Source organism: Gigantopelta aegis, chromosome 1 (assembly GCF_016097555.1).
Source record: "Gigantopelta aegis isolate Gae_Host chromosome 1, Gae_host_genome, whole genome shotgun sequence".
Taxonomy (NCBI): domain Eukaryota; kingdom Metazoa; phylum Mollusca; class Gastropoda; order Neomphalida; family Peltospiridae; genus Gigantopelta; species Gigantopelta aegis.
In genome coordinates, this window is record NC_054699.1 from 47,110,685 (window position 1) to 47,129,775 (window position 19,091).

Consider the following 19,091-nt stretch of genomic DNA (forward strand, 5'->3'; position numbering starts at 1 on the left):
TGGAAGCGGTTTAAGAATTACTTTATTTCCCGAGCGAGAGCGAGCGGTATAAAACAATTCCTAAGCGAGTTCCATAAATTCCATACGGCACTTACGCAAACCTGATAAGTGATTTATTATCAACAAACTGTGGTTTATAACAAACGTTAATTATATTTCTAATCGCCTCACAATCGATGATAATAACAGTAAACGAGGTCAGTTACAGTGACGCTGAATGATGTTATGACGTCAGAAGTGTGCCATAACAGTAGTTTTGAACGTATCGTTATGACTCGTGCTTTTACTAAACCGTTTATTGTAAAGTTTGGTTTTGTTTAACGACACAACTAGAGCGCATTTATTCATTAATAATTAGCTATTGGATGTCAAATTATTTGGTAAATTTGACATATAATCTTAGCGAGGAAACCCATTAAATTCTGTCCATTAGTAGCAACGACAATTTTTATTTTATTATCAACATAGTTCAAGATATTCATGGAAATATAATCAATATGACCCACGTGTGTCATAATAATTTCACGTGCATCACGAATGACGTAATTTTGTGAAGCGACATCATAACTTAATGTGGCTTCTTTAGTGTAAACGCTTATCGTCGTCTCTTTTTAGTTACGTTTCAAACGTTTTGACATGGTTCTAGCTTGCTTTTCATAAAAATAATATTTTGGATAATGTGGGTATTAAAGAAATTATTACACTCACTTGTGAATCGTACTAACTTTACGAAACTCGTGTCAGGATTGATGTATTACTCTCGCTCTCGCTCGGGTAATATAATAATCCTGACACACAAGCTCGTATAATAATATCGATATATGCACCACCCCACAGATAGGATAGCACAGACCATGGCCTTTGATGTACCAGTAGTGGTGCACTGGCTGGACCGAGAAATAACCCAATGGGTCATCGACGGGGATCAATGATAGTCACTGGATGGAATGCAACTAATTCAAGGGAAGTGTATATTGTGATGTCTGGGTGGGTGCCGATAATAACTGGATGGAATGCAACTAATTCAAGGGAAGTGTATATTATGATGTCTGGGTGGGTACAGATAATAACTGGTTGGAATGCAACTAATTCAAGGGAAGTGTATATTGTGATGTCTGGGTAGGTACAGATACTAACTGGGTGGGATGCAACTAATTCAAGGGAAGTGGATATTGTGATGTCTGGGTAGGTACAGATACTAACTGGGTGGGATGCAACTAATTCAAGGGAAGTGTATATTGTGATGTCTGGGTAGGTACAGATAATAACTGGGTGGGATGCCAGTAATTCAAGGGAAGTGTATATTGTGATGTCTGGGTGGGTACAGATAATAACTGGGTGGGATGCCAGTAATTCAAGGGAAGTGTATATTGTGATGTCTGGGTAGGCACAGATAATAACTGGGTGGGATGCCAGTAATTCAAGGGAAGTGTATATTGTGATGTCTGGGTAGGTACAGATACTAACTGGGTGGGATGCAACTAATTCAAGGGAAGTGTATATTGTGATGTCTGGGTAGGTACAGATAATAACTGGGTGGGATGCAACTAATTCAAGGGAAGTGTATATTGTGATGTCTGGGTGGGTACAGGTAATAACTGGTTGGAATGCAACTAATTCAAGGGAAGTGTATATTATGATGTCTGGGTGGGTACAGGTAATAACTGGGTGGAATGCAACTAATTCAAGGGAAGTGTATATTGTGATGTCTGGGTGGGTACAGGTAATAACTGGGTGGAATGCAACTAATTCAAGGGAAGTGTATATTGTGATGTCTGGGTGGGTACAGGTAATAACTGGGTGGAATGCAACTAATTCAAGGGAAGTGTATATTGTGATGTCTGGGTGGGTACAGATACTAACTGGGTGGAATGCAACTAATTCAAGGGAAGTGTATATTGTGATGTCTGGGTAGGTACAGATACTAACTGGGTGGGATGCAACTAATTCAAGGGAAGTGTATATTGTGATGTCTGGGTAGGTACAGATACTAACTGGGTGGAATGCAACTAATTCAAGGGAAGTGTATATTATGATGTCTGGGTGGGTACAGATAATAACTGGTTGGAATGCAACTAATTCAAGGGAAGTGTATATTGTGATGTCTGGGTAGGTACAGATACTAACTGGGTGGGATGCAACTAATTCAAGGGAAGTGGATATTGTGATGTCTGGGTGGGTACAGATACTAACTGGGTGGGATGCCAGTAATTCAAGGGAAGTGTATATTGTGATGTCTGGGTAGGTACAGATACTAACTGGGTGGAATGCAACTAATTCAAGGGAAGTGTATATTGTGATGTCTGGGTAGGTACAGATACTAACTGGGTGGAATGCAACTAATTCAAGGGAAGTGTATATTGTGATGTCTGGGTAGGTACAGATAATAACTGGGTGGGATGCAACTAATTCAAGGGAAGTGTATATTGTGATGTCTGGGTAGGCACAGATAATAACTGGATGGGATGCAACTAATTCAAGGGAAGTGTATATTGTGATGTCTGGGTAGGCACAGATAATAACTGGGTGGGATGCAACTAATTCAAGGGAAGTGTATATTATGATGTCTGGGTGGGTACAGGTAATAACTGGGTGGAATGCAACTAATTCAAGGGAAGTGTATATTGTGATATCTGGGTAGGTACAGATACTAACTGGGTGGAATGCAACTAATTCAAGGGAAGTGGATATTGTGATGTCTGGGTGGGTACAGATAATAACTGGTTGGGATGCAACTAATTCAAGGGAAGTGTATATTGTGATGTCTGGGTGGGTACCGATAATAACTGGATGGGATGCAACTAATTCAAGGGAAGTGGATATTGTGATGTCTGGGTGGGTACAGATACTAACTGGGTGGAATGCAACTAATTCAAGGGAAGTGTATATTGTGATGTCTGGGTGGGTACAGATAATAACTGGTTGGGATGCCACTAATTCAAGGGAAGTGTATATTGTGATGTCTGGGTAGGTACAGATAATAACTGGGTGGGATGCAACTAATTCAAGGGAAGTGTATATTGTGATGTCTGGGTGGGTACAGATAATAACTGGGTGGGATGCAACTAATTCAAGGGAAGTGTATATTGTGATGTCTGGGTAGGTACAGATACTAACTGGGTGGAATGCAACTAATTCAAGGGAAGTGTATATTGTGATGTCTGGGTGGGTACAGATACTAACTGGGTGGGATGCAACTAATTCAAGGGAAGTGGATATTGTGATGTCTGGGTAGGTACAGATAATAACTGGGTGGGATGCAACTAATTCAAGGGAAGTGTATATTGTGATGTCTGGGTGGGTACAGATAATAACTGGGTGGAATGCAACTAATTCAAGGGAAGTGGATATTGTGATGTCTGGGTAGGTACAGATAATAACTGGGTGGAATGCAACTAATTCAAGGGAAGTGGATATTGTGATGTCTGGGTAGGTACAGATAATAACTGGTTGGGATGCAACTAATTCAAGGGAAGTGTATATTGTGATGTCTGGGTGGGTACACATACTAACTGGATGGAATGCAACTAATTCAAGGGAAGTGTATATTGTGATGTCTGGGTAGGTACAGATACTAACTGGGTGGGACGCAACTAATTCAAGGGAAGTGTATATTGTGATGTCTGGGTGGGTACAGATAATAACTGGGTGGGATGCAACTAATTCAAGGGAAGTGTATATTGTGATGTCTGGGTAGGTACAGATAATAACTGGGTGGGATGCAACTAATTCAAGGGAAGTGGATATTGTGATGTCTGGGTGGGTACAGGTAATAACTGGTTGGAATGTAACTAATTCAAGGGAAGTGTATATTGTGATGTCTGGGTAGGTACAGATAATAACTGGATGGGATGCAACTAATTCAAGGGAAGTGTATATTGTGATGTCTGGGTAGGTACAGATACTAACTGGGTGGGATGCAACTAATTCAAGGGAAGTGGATATTGTGATGTCTGGGTAGGCACAGATAATAACTGGGTGGAATGCAACTAATTCAAGGGAAGTGGATATTGTGATGTCTGGGTAGGCACAGATAATAACTGGGTGGGATGCAACTAATTCAAGGGAAGTGTATATTGTGATGTCTGGGTAGGTACAGATAATAACTGGGTGGGATGCCAGTAATTCAAGGGAAGTGTATATTGTGATGTCTGGGTGGGTACAGATAATAACTGGGTGGGATGCCAGTAATTCAAGGGAAGTGTATATTGTGATGTCTGGGTGGGTACAGATAATAACTGGTTGGAATGCAACTAATTCAAGGGAAGTGGATATTGCGATGTCTGGGTAGGTACAGATACTAACTGGGTGGAATGCAACTAATTCAAGGGAAGTGTATATTGTGATGTCTGGGTGGGTACAGGTAATAACTGGGTGTAATGCAACTAATTCAAGGGAAGTGTATATTGTGATGTCTGGGTAGGTACAGATACTAACTGGGTGGAATGCAACTAATTCAAGGGAAGTGTATATTGTGATGTCTGGGTGGGTACAGATAATAACTGGGTGGAATGCAACTAATTCAAGGGAAGTGTATATTGTGATGTCTGGGTGGGTACAGATAATAACTGGGTGGAATGCAACTAATTCAAGGGAAGTGTATATTGTGATGTCTGGGTAGGTACAGATACTAACTGGGTGGGATGCAACTAATTCAAGGGAAGTGTATATTGTGATGTCTGGGTAGGTACAGATAATAACTGGGTGGGATGCAACTAATTCAAGGGAAGTGTATATTGTGATGTCTGGGTGGGTACAGGTAATAACTGGGTGGAATGCAACTAATTCAAGGGAAGTGTATATTGTGATGTCTGGGTAGGTACAGATACTAACTGGGTGGAATGCAACTAATTCAAGGGAAGTGTATATTGTGATGTCTGGGTGGGTCCAGGTAATAACTGGGTGGAATGCAACTAATTCAAGGGAAGTGTATATTGTGATGTCTGGGTAGGTACAGATACTAACTGGGTGGAATGCAACTAATTCAAGGGAAGTGTATATTATGATGTCTGGGTGGGTACAGATAATCACTGGATGGAATGCAACTAATTCAAGGGAAGTGTATATTGTGATGTCTGGGTGGGTACAGATAATCACTGGATGGAATGCAACTAATTCAAGGGAAGTGTATATTGTGATGTCTGGGTGGGTACAGATAATAACTGGGTGGAATGCAACTAATTCAAGGGAAGTGTATATTGTGATGTCTGGGTGGGTACAGATAATAACTGGGTGGGATGCAACTAATTCAAGGGAAGTGTATATTGTGATGTCTGGGTGGGTACAGATAATAACTGGGTGGGATGCAACTAATTCAAGGGAAGTGTATATTGTGATGTCTGGGTGGGTACAGATAATAACTGGGTGGGATGCAACTCATTCAAGGGAAGTGTATATTGCGATGTCTGGGTGGGTACAGATAATAACTGGGTGGGATGTCAGTAATTCAAGGGAAGTGTATATTGTGATGTCTGGGTGGGTACAGATAATAACTGGGTGGGATGCCAGTAATTCAAGGGAAGTGTATATTGTGATGTCTGGGTGGGTACAGATAATAACTGGGTGGGATGCCAGTAATTCAAGGGAAGTGTATATTGTGATGTCTGGGTGGGTACAGATAATAACTGGGTGGGATGCAACTAATTCAAGGGAAGTGTATATTGTGATGTCTGGGTGGGTACAGGTAATAACTGGTTGGAATGCAACTAATTCAAGGGAAGTGCATATTGTGATGTCTGGGTAGGTACAGATAATAACTGGATGGAATGCAACTAATTCAAGGGAAGTGTATATTGTGATGTCTGGGTGGGTACAGATACTAACTGGGTGGGATGCCAGTAATTCAAGGAGATGGAATGAGAACCGACCGTGCATCAAACGAGCGCTTTACCACTAGGCTACGTCCCACACCGTCCATCTCCGGTTATTGTAAAGTATGTGAGTAATAAACACTGATCTGTTACTCACCACCTGATCTCCCTCCCTCCCCCTCCCCCCCCCCCCCCACCACCCGTTTCTGTTCCTCCCCGGATATTATAAACTATGAGAGTAGTAAACATTGATCTCTCACTCACCACCTCCTGCAGTTGTCGGAGGACGTCTGCGTGTGTGAAGTTGGAGCTGTACGCGAACGGCTGCTCCGCGATCGACACGAACACGTCGAACAGAGCGTTGATCGCGCCGCGCAGATCTTCCAGACTATTCGAGGTCAACATCAAACAGGTCAGCCTGTTCGCACACGGAACCCGCGGCGTCTCCTGTTGAATGGCAGAAATAAACAGTCTAAACAATACGTCACTGAGAAATAAGCAGTCTAGACAATACGTAACTGAGAAATAAACAGTCTAGACAATACATCAGTGAAGGAAATAAACAATCTTGACAATACGTCACTGAGAAATAAACAGTCTAGACAATACGTCAGTGAGAGAAATAAACAGTCTAGACAATACGTCAGTTAGATAAATAAACAGCCTTGACAATACGTCACTGAGTAATAAACAGTCTAGACAAATACGTCACTGAGAAATAAACAGTCTTGACAATACGTCACTGAGAAATAAACAGTCTAGACAATACGTCACTGAGAAATAAACAGTCTAGACAATATGTCACTGAGAAATAAACAGTCTGGACAATACGTCACGAGAAATAAACAGTCTAGACAATACGTCACTGAGAAATAAAGTCTTGAAAAAAAGTCACGAGAAATAAACAGTCTAGACAATACGTCACTGAGAAATAAATAGTCTTGACAATACGTCACTGAGAAATAAACAGTCTAGACAATACGTCACTGAGAAAGAAGCAGTCTAGACAATATGTTACTGAGAAATAAACAGTCTAGACAATACGTCACGAGAAATAAACAGTCTAGACAATACGTCACTGAGAAATAAAGTCTTGACAATACGTCACGAGAAATAAACAGTCTAGACAACACGTCACTGAGAAATAAACAGTCTTGACAATACGTCACTGAGAAATAAACAGTCTAGACAATACGTCAGTGAGAGAAATAAACAGTCTAGACAATACGTCAGTTATATAAATAAACAGTCTTGACAATACGTCACTGAGAAATAAACAGTCTAGACAATACGTCAGTTAGATAAATAAACACTCTTGAAAATACGTCACTGAGAAATAAACAGTCTAGACAATACGTCACTGAGAAATAAACAGACTTGACAATACGTCACTGAGAAATAAACAGTCTAGACAATACGTCACTGAGAAATAAACAGTCTAGACAATATGTCACTGAAAAATAAACAGTCTAGACAATACGTCACGAGAAATAAAGTCTAGACAATACGTCACTGAGAAATAAACAGTCTAGACAATACGTCAGTGAGAGAAATAAACAGTCTAGATAATACGTCAGTGAAAGAAACAAACAGTCTAGACAATACGTCAGTGAGATATAAACAGTCTAGATAATACGTCAGTGAGCTAAATAAACAATCTAGACAATACATCAGTGAGGGAAATAAAGTCTAGACAATACGTCAGTGAGAGAAATAAACAGTCAAGACAATACGTCAGTAAGAGAAATAAACAGCCTAGACAATATGTCAGTGAGAAGTAAACAGTCTAGACAATACGTCAGTGAGAAATAAACAGCCTAGACAATACGTCAGTGAGAAATAAACAGCCGAGACAATACGTCAGTGAGAGAAATAAACAATCTAGACAATACGTCAGTGAGAGAAATAAAGTCTAGACAATACGTCAGTGAGATAAATAAACAGTCTAGACAATACGTCAGTGAGAGAAATAAAGTCTAGACAATACGTCTGTGAGATAAATAAACAGTCTTGACAATACGTCAGTGAGATAAATAAACAGTCTTGACAATACGTCAGTGAGAGAAATAAACAGTATACAGTGGCGGATCCAGAAAATCCATTTAGGTGGGACCCCAGTAACATGAGGTGGAATGCCAAGCGAACTTTGGAGGAGGTTTTGAGGTATTGTAAAAACACGAAAATTAATATATAATAAAATTATAACCATCGCAAAATTTAGGGAGGGGCTGGCCCCTGGGGCACCCTAGATCTGCCTCTGGTCTAGACAGTAAGTCAGTGAGATAAATAATCAGTCTAGAAACACGTCAGTGAAAGAAATAAACAGTCTAGACAACACGTCAGTGACAGAAATAAACAGTCTAGACAATACGTCAGTGAGATAAATAAACAGTCTAGAAAATACGTCAGTGAGATAAATAAACAGTCTAGACAATACGTCAGTGAGATAAATAAACAGTCTAGACAATACGTCAGTGAGAGAAATAAAGTCTAGACAATACACCAGTGAGATAAATAAACAGACTAGACAATACGTCAGTGAGATAAATAGACTAGATAATACGTCAGTGAGATAAATAGTCTTGGCAATACGTCAGTGAGAGAAATAAACAAACTAAATAATACGTCAGTGAGATAAATAAACAGTTTAGACAATACGTCAGTAAGATAAACAGTCTAGACAATACGTGAGTGAGAGAAATTAACAGTCTAGACAATACGTCGGTGATATAAACAGTATAAACAATACGTGATATAAATAAACAGTCTAGATAAATAAACAGTCTAGATATTATGTGAGTGAGATAAATAAACAGTCTAGATAATACGTCAGTGAGAACCGTCTAGACAATACGGGAGAGTGAGAGAAATAAACGCACTCAACACATTTTATTTACGGAAACCCGCTGTGGCCGCTTTATGGGCTACTCTTTTCGATTACAAGCAAGGGATCTTTTGTATGCACCATGCCACAGACAGGGTAGTACATACCAGAGCCTTTGTTATACCAGTCGTGATGCACTGGCTGGAACGAGAAATAGTCCAATGGGCCCACCAACGGGGATCGAGAGAGAGAGAGAGAGAGAGAGAGAGAGAGAGAGAGAGAGAGAGAGAGAGAGAGAGAGAGAGAGAGAGAGGGAGAGAGAGAGAGAGAGAGAGAGAGAGAGAGAGAGAGAGAGAGAGAGAGAGAGAGAGAGAGAGAGAGAGAGAGAGAGACAGACAGACAGACAGACAGACAGACAGATATTATCATCCACTGGCGTAGGAAGGTGCCAAAAAGTGGGGGGTGGCACAATTGTATATATATATATACTATTATAAAGCAAATATAAAGCAAAATATGCCCCCCCCCCCCCCCCCCCCCCCCCCCCCCCCCCCCCCCCCCCCTCCCCCCGCTTCCTACGCCAGTGTGATGTTCTGCCCGACTAGTTGGGAAAACGTCATAAGTTAGCCACATTTTTAGCCAGCAAATCTACGACGATCGTAACAACAATAACTATCTGGGCACGGACAGACTATACCCATCCATATGTTGATCTATCACGTACCACTGCGCCTTCCATATTTGATTACTTTCAATTCCCTCGCTGACGCTCACCTTGGCACGTCACGGTCAGGTGTCATGTGGACATGCTGCTGAAATAAATAATACATCAATAATATATCACGAAAATACCCACAGTTTGCTGCCATGGCCAGGCGTTTACGACTAACTCAAGACCTTCAATGACAAAAAGTAAATATTATCCTCCTACAAAAAAAATGTTTTTTGTTAATAATTTCAGTTTGGCATGACATAAGAAAGAAAGAAATGTTTTATTTAACGACGCACTCAACACATTGTATTTACGGTTATATGGCGTCAGACATATGGTCAAGGACCACACAGATTTTGAGAGGAAACCCGCTGTCGCTACTACATGGGCTACTCTTTTCGATTAGCAGCAAGGGATCTTTTATTTGCGCTTCCCACAGGCAGGATAGCACAAACCATGGCCTTTGTTGAACCAGTTATGGATCACTGGTCGGTGCAAGTGGTTTACACCTACCCATTGAGCCTTTTCGGAGCACTCACTCAGGGTTTGGAGTCAGTATCTGAATTATAAATCTCATGCCTCGACTGGGATCCGAACCCAGTACGTACCAGCCTGTAGACCGATGGCCTAACCACTACGCCACCGAGGCCGGTGACATAAGAAGAAAAGTAAAAGTGTTTTGGAAATGACAAAATATTACTATTCTCATGTACAAAACAATCTGCTGATAACTAAGTAACTTGTAGTATTTTCATAGTATGAGAAAAGGCGTTCCTTGTGGGACGGACTATGCTCTTGTTTACAATAGCCAGGCCCGTACGCAGGGGGGGGGGGGGGGGGGGGGGGGGTGCGACGGGTGTGTACGCACCCACCCCACCCCCCCACCAAATTACTAAAGGTCCACACTTCTCTATTAAATTTAAATAATGTTACGTAATCGTTGTTGTTTTGAGGGGTTATTTTTATGTTGATTGGTCCCATCATGAGCAATTCGCACCCACCCATTAAAAATCCTGCGTACGGGCCTGATAGCTGTGTGTATATAGAGGTTTCGTCACGAGTGCTTTTTTAATATGGAAAATATCAACCTGCAGAAACAAATACCGATTAACTAGGCGACTAGCGACTTCTATTTATCCTATAAAACTTCTAAAATAACATTTTCATTCGATATTTAGAAAATTACAGCACTAAAGACTTTAGTAAAGTCGCCTTCATCGGTAATATGACGTAATTACGATTAGCACAAATTAGTTTAAGGTCACGCATATTAATTAAATCTTATGAAAACGTTACGCTCAGGTATACAGGTCTTGTTGGCTTGTAAACAAATGACCCATTGGCAGCAACTAAAGACCTTGCAAATCTGCACATACATTTAAAGTTGCATACCATTATTAAATACTAAACGAGCTTGCCTGTCATACCTTCTTTTTTTTTCTTTTTTTCTTTTTTTTTGAAACGAGCGAACAGTTTTGGAATCTGACGAGCGAAATGGAGTCAAATACCAACACTGTTCACGAGTTTCATAAAAATGGTATGACAGGCAAGATAGTTTAGTATTTTATTTATTACAAACCATCCAGGCCCGTAGCTAGGATTTTGAGGGGGGGGGGGGGTCGTTTAGGCTTATGGTGAGGCAAGAAATGCCTCACACGAGTTGTCGGGTGTGTGTGTGTGTGTGTGTGTGTGTGTGTCCAGGAGCATATTGAAAAAAAAAGGCTACCGGTAAGGGGGGTCGGCGACCCCACCCCAAATTTAAAAACAACAACAACTACCGCGCCAGTTTGTGTGTGCCAATATTACACTAGTTAGATATTGAGTAATTGTTATGACATGAGTAATATCTTACACCTGTGTGTAATAAACAGAGGATAATAAACGAGTTACCAGTTATTATCAAATGTATGTCCCGAGTGAAATACTTTTCAGTTGACCCGTGCTTTAGCGAGTGACAAATGAAAATGATCCGAACCCAGTACCTACCAGCCTGTAGACCGATGGCCTAACCACGACGCCACCGAGGCCGGTCGTATAGCTTAAAGTCCCAGACCCCAGTTTCACCACGTAAAACTGGACACACAGGTTATATAATCATCTCAGCATGTGCGTTCTTTAAAATATGAAGAAGAAAAAAAGCATTTTGTGATATTAAAAACACCAGTACGATTAGAAACTCTTCCGAAGTACGGAAATGGATAATCTAAACAATAAAATCTAAGTAAAGTATGATTTCAGTTATCAGAAATTGCTCTAATAGTAAAAACAAATATGCCTTAGTGTTTAACAACTAGGGTCTGTTCTTTTAAATAATACATTAGCATCATTTACAATTCATCCGACAGTCTAATCTGCCCGAATATGATACTCGTACGAGACAGGAGTGCAGGGTAGGTGGGGGGGGGGGGGGGGGGCAGGGACATGAGGGGGGGCAACTGCAAAAACAATAGAAATAAGCTTTCTTTAACACTTTTCACCGTGTATTTTTATTATTATACCCACAATATTAGTTTTATTCATGTAAAAATTAGTGGCAGTTCGTTTGCAACCTTATATATCTATTTGGCAGCAAAGCTAATATTATGAATAAACGTAATCCAACCCCCCCCCCCCCCCCCCCCCCCCCAACATAAATGGAAACCCGTACGCCTATGTCTGCCCGGCTATATTGAGTTTAGTTTATGATTTAAAACATGAAATAAACGGATCACTTCGTGTACTAAAGTTTAATTAAAACATGACAGACCCTTTCTTTTATCACATCAGTGAACACAATTAAGAAAATAGTCGAATATGAAAAAATCGGGGTTTCCGACTGATAACGAACGATTGTATCGTCACCGGTAATATCGTAATACGTATCATTATGTTGGATCATTATATACGGATAAAACTGCGCATCTCTAGTGATAATGCATACGTATGTCACAGATAGAGTAATTATGTTTGATGAACTCACAAAATGTTTACCTTTCAACGATTTCGTTCAGTGGAACCGTTCTGGCACAAACGTCGTCAGTTCACAAATAAGAAAACCGGCTGTAAGCGTTATTCCCACCTGTGCCTTGCTGTGTTAATTATTAAATAAGTCCACTGGCCACAGCAATACACGTCAAAACACATTCACACTAAGCTGACTCCGCCTCGACTAAACCTAATACCTCTTGGGTAAAGCCAACACGAACTTACTGAAGTGTCATTATGTAAGTCTATGCATGTATTTTCATTCTATCAGACTCGTTCTTTCTTTCTTTACTCTCTCCCTCACGTTCTTTCTCTCTGTCTGTCTCTCTCTCTCTCTCTCTCTCTCTCTCTCTCTCTCTCTCTCTCTCTCTCTCTCTCTCTCTCTCTCTCTCTCTCTCTCTCTCTCTCTCTCTCTCTCTCTCTCTCTCTTCCCTTCCCTTCGCTTCTCTCTATGTACTAGTATGTCTCTGTATATGTCTATCTGTGTCTCTCCATCCCTGTGTTTCTCTCTCTCTCTCTCTCTCTCTCTCTCTCTCTCTCTCTCTCTCTCTCCTCTCTCTCTCTCTCTCTCTCTCTCTCTCTCTCTCTCTCTCTCTCTCTCTCTCTCTCTCTCTCTCTCTCTCTCTCTCTCTCTCTCTCTCTCTGTGTTTAAAAGCCTGTACCAATTAAAGGGACATTCCCGAGTTTGCTGCATTGTAAGATGTTTCCGACTGTATATTCAATGTGTTTCTGGCCATCTTAATATTTGTAAGAAGCCCAAACCAAATTTAACCTAGTACAAATATTAGAACGATCAGAAACACGTTTAATATACAGCCACTAATATTTTATGCAGAAAAATATATTTTGATATGTAATTACAGTCGTCAAAAGGTCTCTGTTAGTCGATAACATCTTTAAAATTGCAGCAAACTCAGGAATGTCCCTTTAATGAACTGACATGCCTGAGGTAGACCCGTTCTCTGATTACCATTTTCCCCGTCCAAATCAGTGCCTCAAATTACCAAACGTTTATTACCAAATAGCCGATAATCAATTGATCAATGTGCTCTAGTGGTGTCGTTAAACAGAAGATAAAACTTTGTAAGACATTTCACTATTTCACTCCACAACAGCTGTAGGCCCCTATAGGCTTTAAGACACGATCAAGATGGGGATTAAAAGAAGAAGAGTTTATTTTGTTAAACGACACCGCTAGAGCACACCAACTTCTGTTTATCATCGGCTACTGGATGTCAAACATTTGGTAATTTTTAACACGTGGTCTTAGAAGAAACCCGCTACATTTTGTTTTTCCATTAGCTGCAAGGGACCTTATATGTGCATTTTGCCAGACAGGACACTCGATGGGACGGGGAAAACCCTATCAGAGAAAAGGATCCACCTAGGGGATTTGATCCTTCGACCCAAGACCTCAGACAAGTGCTCTACCGACTGATCTAAAATCCGCCACACACACACACACTCCACACACACACGTACACTCACACATATACACACTCACACACAAAAACACAAACACATACACACACACACTCACACACATACATATACACACACATACACACACACACACACACACACACACACACACACACACACACACACATATACGCACATACACACACACATACACACTCACAAACACACACACACACACACACACATACATACACACACACATACATATACACACACATACACACATACACACTCACACACACACACACACACACATACACACACACACACACACACTCCACACGGGAACACGCCAAGTCCAATTGTTGCACAAAACAATGACCGCATTTTAAATTATTATTTTTACAAAGAAACGTTTTCGAGAGTGACGCCACTCCATTCCTACCACCACCCCCTCCCTCTACCAGTTAAACAAAAAACATAAAAAGGAAACAAAATATATACATGTAAATCTCGATTGTCCCAGAGAAACCACGCGTGTATGAAGCCGTTAATAAGATTTACCAAAGGACAATAGTGAAACACTTACTTTAGACACATAAATTATGCCATTCATTATGAGCAGGCAAATTTGGTAAGATGTATTACCAGAGGCGGATCTGGGGGGGGGGGGGGGGGGGGGGGGGGGTGGGCAGGGGCCCGGGCCCCCCTAAATTTTTCGATAGTTATAATTTTATTACATATTAATTTTCATGTTTTTTACTAACCTCCTTCAAACCTCCCCCAAAGTTCCCTTGGCATTCCACCTCATGTCATTGGGGCCCCCCTAAATGGATTTTCTGGATCCGCCACTGATTACACAACAAATCAAGTTTCATCTAAAAACTCTCCTTAAGTTGGTAGTAACAGGCTTCTAATACTCAAAGTAGAGTCTGATTTATTTAAAGTTTGTTTTGTTTAACGACACCACTAGTCCAGATTGATTTTATTAATCACGGCTATTGGGTGTCAAACTTTTGGTAATTTTGACATAATTATAGAATCAGAGTAAAAACAAAAGTTTGTTTTGTTTAACGACATCACTAGAACACATTGCTTTATTAATCATTGGCTACTGGATGTCAAACATTTGGGAATTTTGACATATAGTCTCGCACAGGAAACCCGCTACATTTTTCCATTAGTAGCAAGGGATCTTTTATATGCACCATCCGGTCAAACATGATAGCACATACCACGGGCTTTGATATACCGGCCGTGGTGTATTGGATGGAACGAGAAACAGCCCAATGGGCTCACTAAAGGGGATCGATCCTAGACCGACCACGCATCAAGCAATCGCTTTACCATCGGGCTACGACTGAGCTGGATCGCATCCGTTATATACGCCTTCAAGTCAATGTTACATATATTACACAACAATTCTCCCGAATTAAATGTCTGCCATAACCTGAATTGGTGAACAAATAAATAATTTGTGATATAATATGCAGCGTTAATCTAGTTCTTATTCTAAAATGAAAATTAAAAAAAAAAAAAATACATAAATAAATAAATAAATAAATACATAAATTGATTAATTAAAGATTAAAAAAGAAAGATTAAAGCAAAATTGGGAAAGTTGAAAATTGGAATTGATTAAATATTTTCTTTTTTCTCCTTTCTTTCTTTTTTTTATAGTATTTTTCTTCTGGGTTTTTTCTCTTTTTTTATTATTATTTTTTTAACCTGCAAGATGCACATTCACATAATCAGGTGTAACTTATAAACCAAGTTTCAATTACTAGGACTCACAGTTTATGACAAATGGAGCTAAAAGCAAAACCTCTCATCATGGCCGCCGCCGTCATTGTGTGAAAAGCAACATTCATTCATTCACAATTATGTTTCGTTCTTGCATCCTTAAGGTTGAAGCACGCTGCCGTGGGCACACACCTCAGCTTCCTGGACTGTCTGTCGAGGAGAGATTTTAGTGGTTAGTGAGAGAGAAGAGGGTGTAGTGGTCTTACACCTACTGAGTCGTTAAAACTCGCTCTGGGTGGAAGCCGGTACCGGGCTGTCAGTGTCAGTGGTTAGTGAGAGAGAAGAGGGTGTAGTGGTCTTACACCTACTGAGTCATCAAACTCACTCTGGGTGGAAGCCGGTACCGGGCTGTCAGTGTCAGTGGTTAGTGAGAGAGAAGAGGGTGTAGTGGTCTTACACCTACTGAGTCATCAAACTCACTCTGGGTGGAAGCCGGTACCGGGCTGTCAGTGTCAGTGGTTTGTAAGAGAGAAGAGGGTGTAGTGGTCTTACACCTACTGAGTCATCAAACTCGCTCTGGGTGGAAGCCGGTACCGGGCTGTCAGTGCCAGTGGTTAGTGAGAGAGAAGAGAGTGTAGTGGTCTTACACCTACTGAGTCATCAAACTCGCTCTGGGTGGAAGCCGGTACCGGGCTGTCAGTGTCAGTGGTTAGTGAGAGAGAAGAGGGTGTAGTGGTCTTACACCTACCCATTGAGTCGTTAAAACTCACTCTGGGAGGAAGCCGGTACCGGGCTGTCAGTGTCAGTGGTTAGTGAGAGAGAAGAGGGTGTAGTGGTCTTACACCTACTGAGTCATCAAACTCGCTCTGGGTGGAAGCCGGTACCGGGCTGTCAGTGTCAGTGGTTAGTGAGAGAGAAGAGGGTGTAGTGGTCTTACACCTACCCATTGAGTCGTTAAAACTCACTCTGGGTGGAAGCCGGTACCGGGCTGTCAGTGTCAGTGGTTAGTGAGAGAGAAGAGGGTGTAGTGGTCTTACACCTACTGAGTCATCAAACTCGCTCTGGGTGGAAGCCGGTACCGGGCTGTCAGTGCCAGTGGTTAGTGAGAGAGAAGAGGGTGTAGTGGTCTTACACCTACTGAGTCATCAAACTCACTCTGGGTGGAAGCCGGTACCGGGCTGTCAGTGTCAGTGGTTAGTGAGAGAGAAGAGGGTGTAGTGGTCTTACACCTACTGAGTCATCAAACTCGCTCTGGGTGGAAGCCGGTACCGGGCTGTCAGTGTCAGTGGTTAGTGAGAGAGAAGAGGGTGTAGTGGTCTTACACCTACTGAGTCATCAAACTCGCTCTGGGTGGAAGCCGGTACCGGGCTGTCAGTGTCAGTGGTTAGTGAGAGAGAAGAGGGTGTAGTGGTCTTACACCTACTGAGTCATCAAACTCGCTCTGGGTGGAAGCAGGTACCGGGCTGTCAGTGCCAGTGGTTAGTGAGAGAGAAGAGGGTGTAGTGGTCTTACACCTACTGAGTCATCAAACTCGCTCTGGGTGGAAGCCAGTACCGGGCTGACAGTGCCAGTGGTTAGTGAGAGAGAAGAGGGTGTAGTGGTCTTACACCTACTGAGTCATCAAACTCGCTCTGGGTGGAAGCCGGTACCGGGCTGTCAGTGTCAGTGGTTAGTGAGAGAGAAGAGGGTGTAGTGGTCTTACACCTACCCATTGAGTCGTTAAAACTCACTCTGGGTGGAAGCCGGTACTGGGCTGTCAGTGTCAGTGGTTAGTGAGAGAGAAGAGGGTGTAGTGGTCTTACACCTACTGAGTCATCAAACTCGCTCTGGGTGGAAGCCGGTACCGGGCTGTCAGTGTCAGTGGTTAGTGAGAGAGAAGAGGGTGTAGTGGTCTTACACCTACCCATTGAGTCGTTAAAACTCACTCTGGGTGGAAGCCGGTACTGGGCTGTCAGTGTCAGTGGTTAGTGAGAGAGAAGAGGGTGTAGTGGTCTTACACCTACTGAGTCATCAAACTCGCTCTGGGTGGAAGCCGGTACCGGGCTGTCAGTGTCAGTGGTTAGTGAGAGAGAAGAGGGTGTAGTGGTCTTACACCTACTGAGTCATCAAACTCGCTCTGGGTGGAAGCAGGTACCGGGCTGTCAGTGCCAGTGGTTAGTGAGAGAGAAGAGGGTGTAGTCGTCTTACACCTACTGAGTCATCAAACTCGCTCTGGGTGGAAGCCGGTACCGGGCTGTCAGTGTCAGTGGTTAGTGAGAGAGAAGAGAGTGTAGTGGTCTTACACATACTGAGTCGTTAAAACTCACTCTGGGTGGAAGCCGGTACCGGGCTGTCAGTGTCAGTGGTTAGTGAGAGAGAAGAGGGTGTAGTGGTCTTACACCTACTGAGTCATCAAACTCACTCTGGCTGGAAGCCGGTACTGGGCTGTCAGTGTCAGTGGTTAGTGAGAGAGAAGAGGGTGTAGTGGTCTTACACCTACCCACTGAGTCATCAAACTCGCTCTGGGTGGAAGCAGGTACCGGGCTGTCAGTGTCAGTGGTTAGTGAGAGAGAGAAGAGAGTGTAGTGGTCTTACACCTACTGAGTCATCAAACTCACTCTGGGTGGAAGCCGGTACCGGGCTGTCAGTGTCAGTGGTTAGTGAGAGAGAAGAGGGTGTAGTGGTCTTACACCTACTGAGTCATCAAACTCACTCTGGGTGGAAGCAGGTACCGGGCTGTCAGTGTCAGTGGTTAGTGAGAGAGAGAAGAGGGTGTAGTGGTCTTACACCTACTGAGTCATCAAACTCGCTCTGGGTGGAAGCAGGTACCGGGCTGTCAGTGTCAGTGGTTAGTGAGAGAGAAGAGGGTGTAGTGGTCTTACACCTACTGAGTCATCAAACTCACTCTGGCTGGAAGCCGGTACTGGGCTGTCAGTGTCAGTGGTTAGTGAGAGAGAAGAGGGTGTAGTGGTCTTACACCTACCCACTGAGTCATCAAACTCGCTCTGGGTGGAAGCAGGTACCGGGCTGTCAGTGTCAGTGGTTAGTGAGAGAGAGAAGAGAGTGTAGTGGTCTTACACCTACTGAGTCATCAAACTCACTCTGGGTGGAAGCCGGTACCGGGCTGTCAGTGTCAGTGGGTAGTGAGAGAGAAGAGGGGTAGTGGTCTTACACCTACTGAGTCATCAAACTCACTCTGGGTGGAAGCAGGTACCGGGCTGTCAGTGTCAGTGGTTAGTGAGAGAGAAGAGGGTGTAGTGGTCTTACACCTACTGAGTCATCAAACTCACTCTGGGTGGAAGCAGGTACCGGGCTGTCAGTGTCAGTGGTTAGTGAGAGAGAAGAGGGTGTAGTGGTCTTACACCTACTGAGTCATCAAACTCACTCTGGGTGGAAGCAGGTACCGGGCTGTCAGTGTCAGTGGTTAGTGAGAGAGAGAAGAGGGTGTAGTGGTCTTACACCTACTGAGTCATCAAACTCGCTCTGGGTGGAAGCCGGTACCGGGCTGTCAGTGTCAGTGGTTAGTGAGAGAGAAGAGGGTGTAGTGGTCTTACACCTACTGAGTCATCAAACTCACTCTGGGTGGAAGCAGGTACCGGGCTGTCAGTGTCAGTGGTTAGTGAGAGAGAAGAGGGTG

The 19,091-nt window shown here is 42.6% G+C and overlaps 1 protein-coding gene across 2 annotated transcripts in view; it reads right to left on the reverse strand.

Moving 5' to 3' along the window:
• LOC121376008 overlaps window positions 1-19,091 on the reverse strand; it is an 87,423-nt gene that overhangs the window by 39,494 nt on the left and 28,838 nt on the right. The window contains exons 1-3 of one of the 2 annotated variants that reach the window (XM_041503767.1): window positions 11,333-11,470; window positions 9,359-9,446; window positions 6,075-6,257 (exon numbers count right to left, since the gene is read on the reverse strand). In XM_041503767.1, coding sequence (XP_041359701.1) covers window positions 6,075-6,257; window positions 9,359-9,373 — 198 coding nt within the window. In that variant the 5' untranslated portion in view covers window positions 9,374-9,446; window positions 11,333-11,470. Of the gene's footprint in view, window positions 1-6,074; window positions 6,258-9,358; window positions 9,447-11,332; window positions 11,471-19,091 lie in introns of those variants that run through there. The other variant, XM_041503775.1, reaches the window with a different exon arrangement.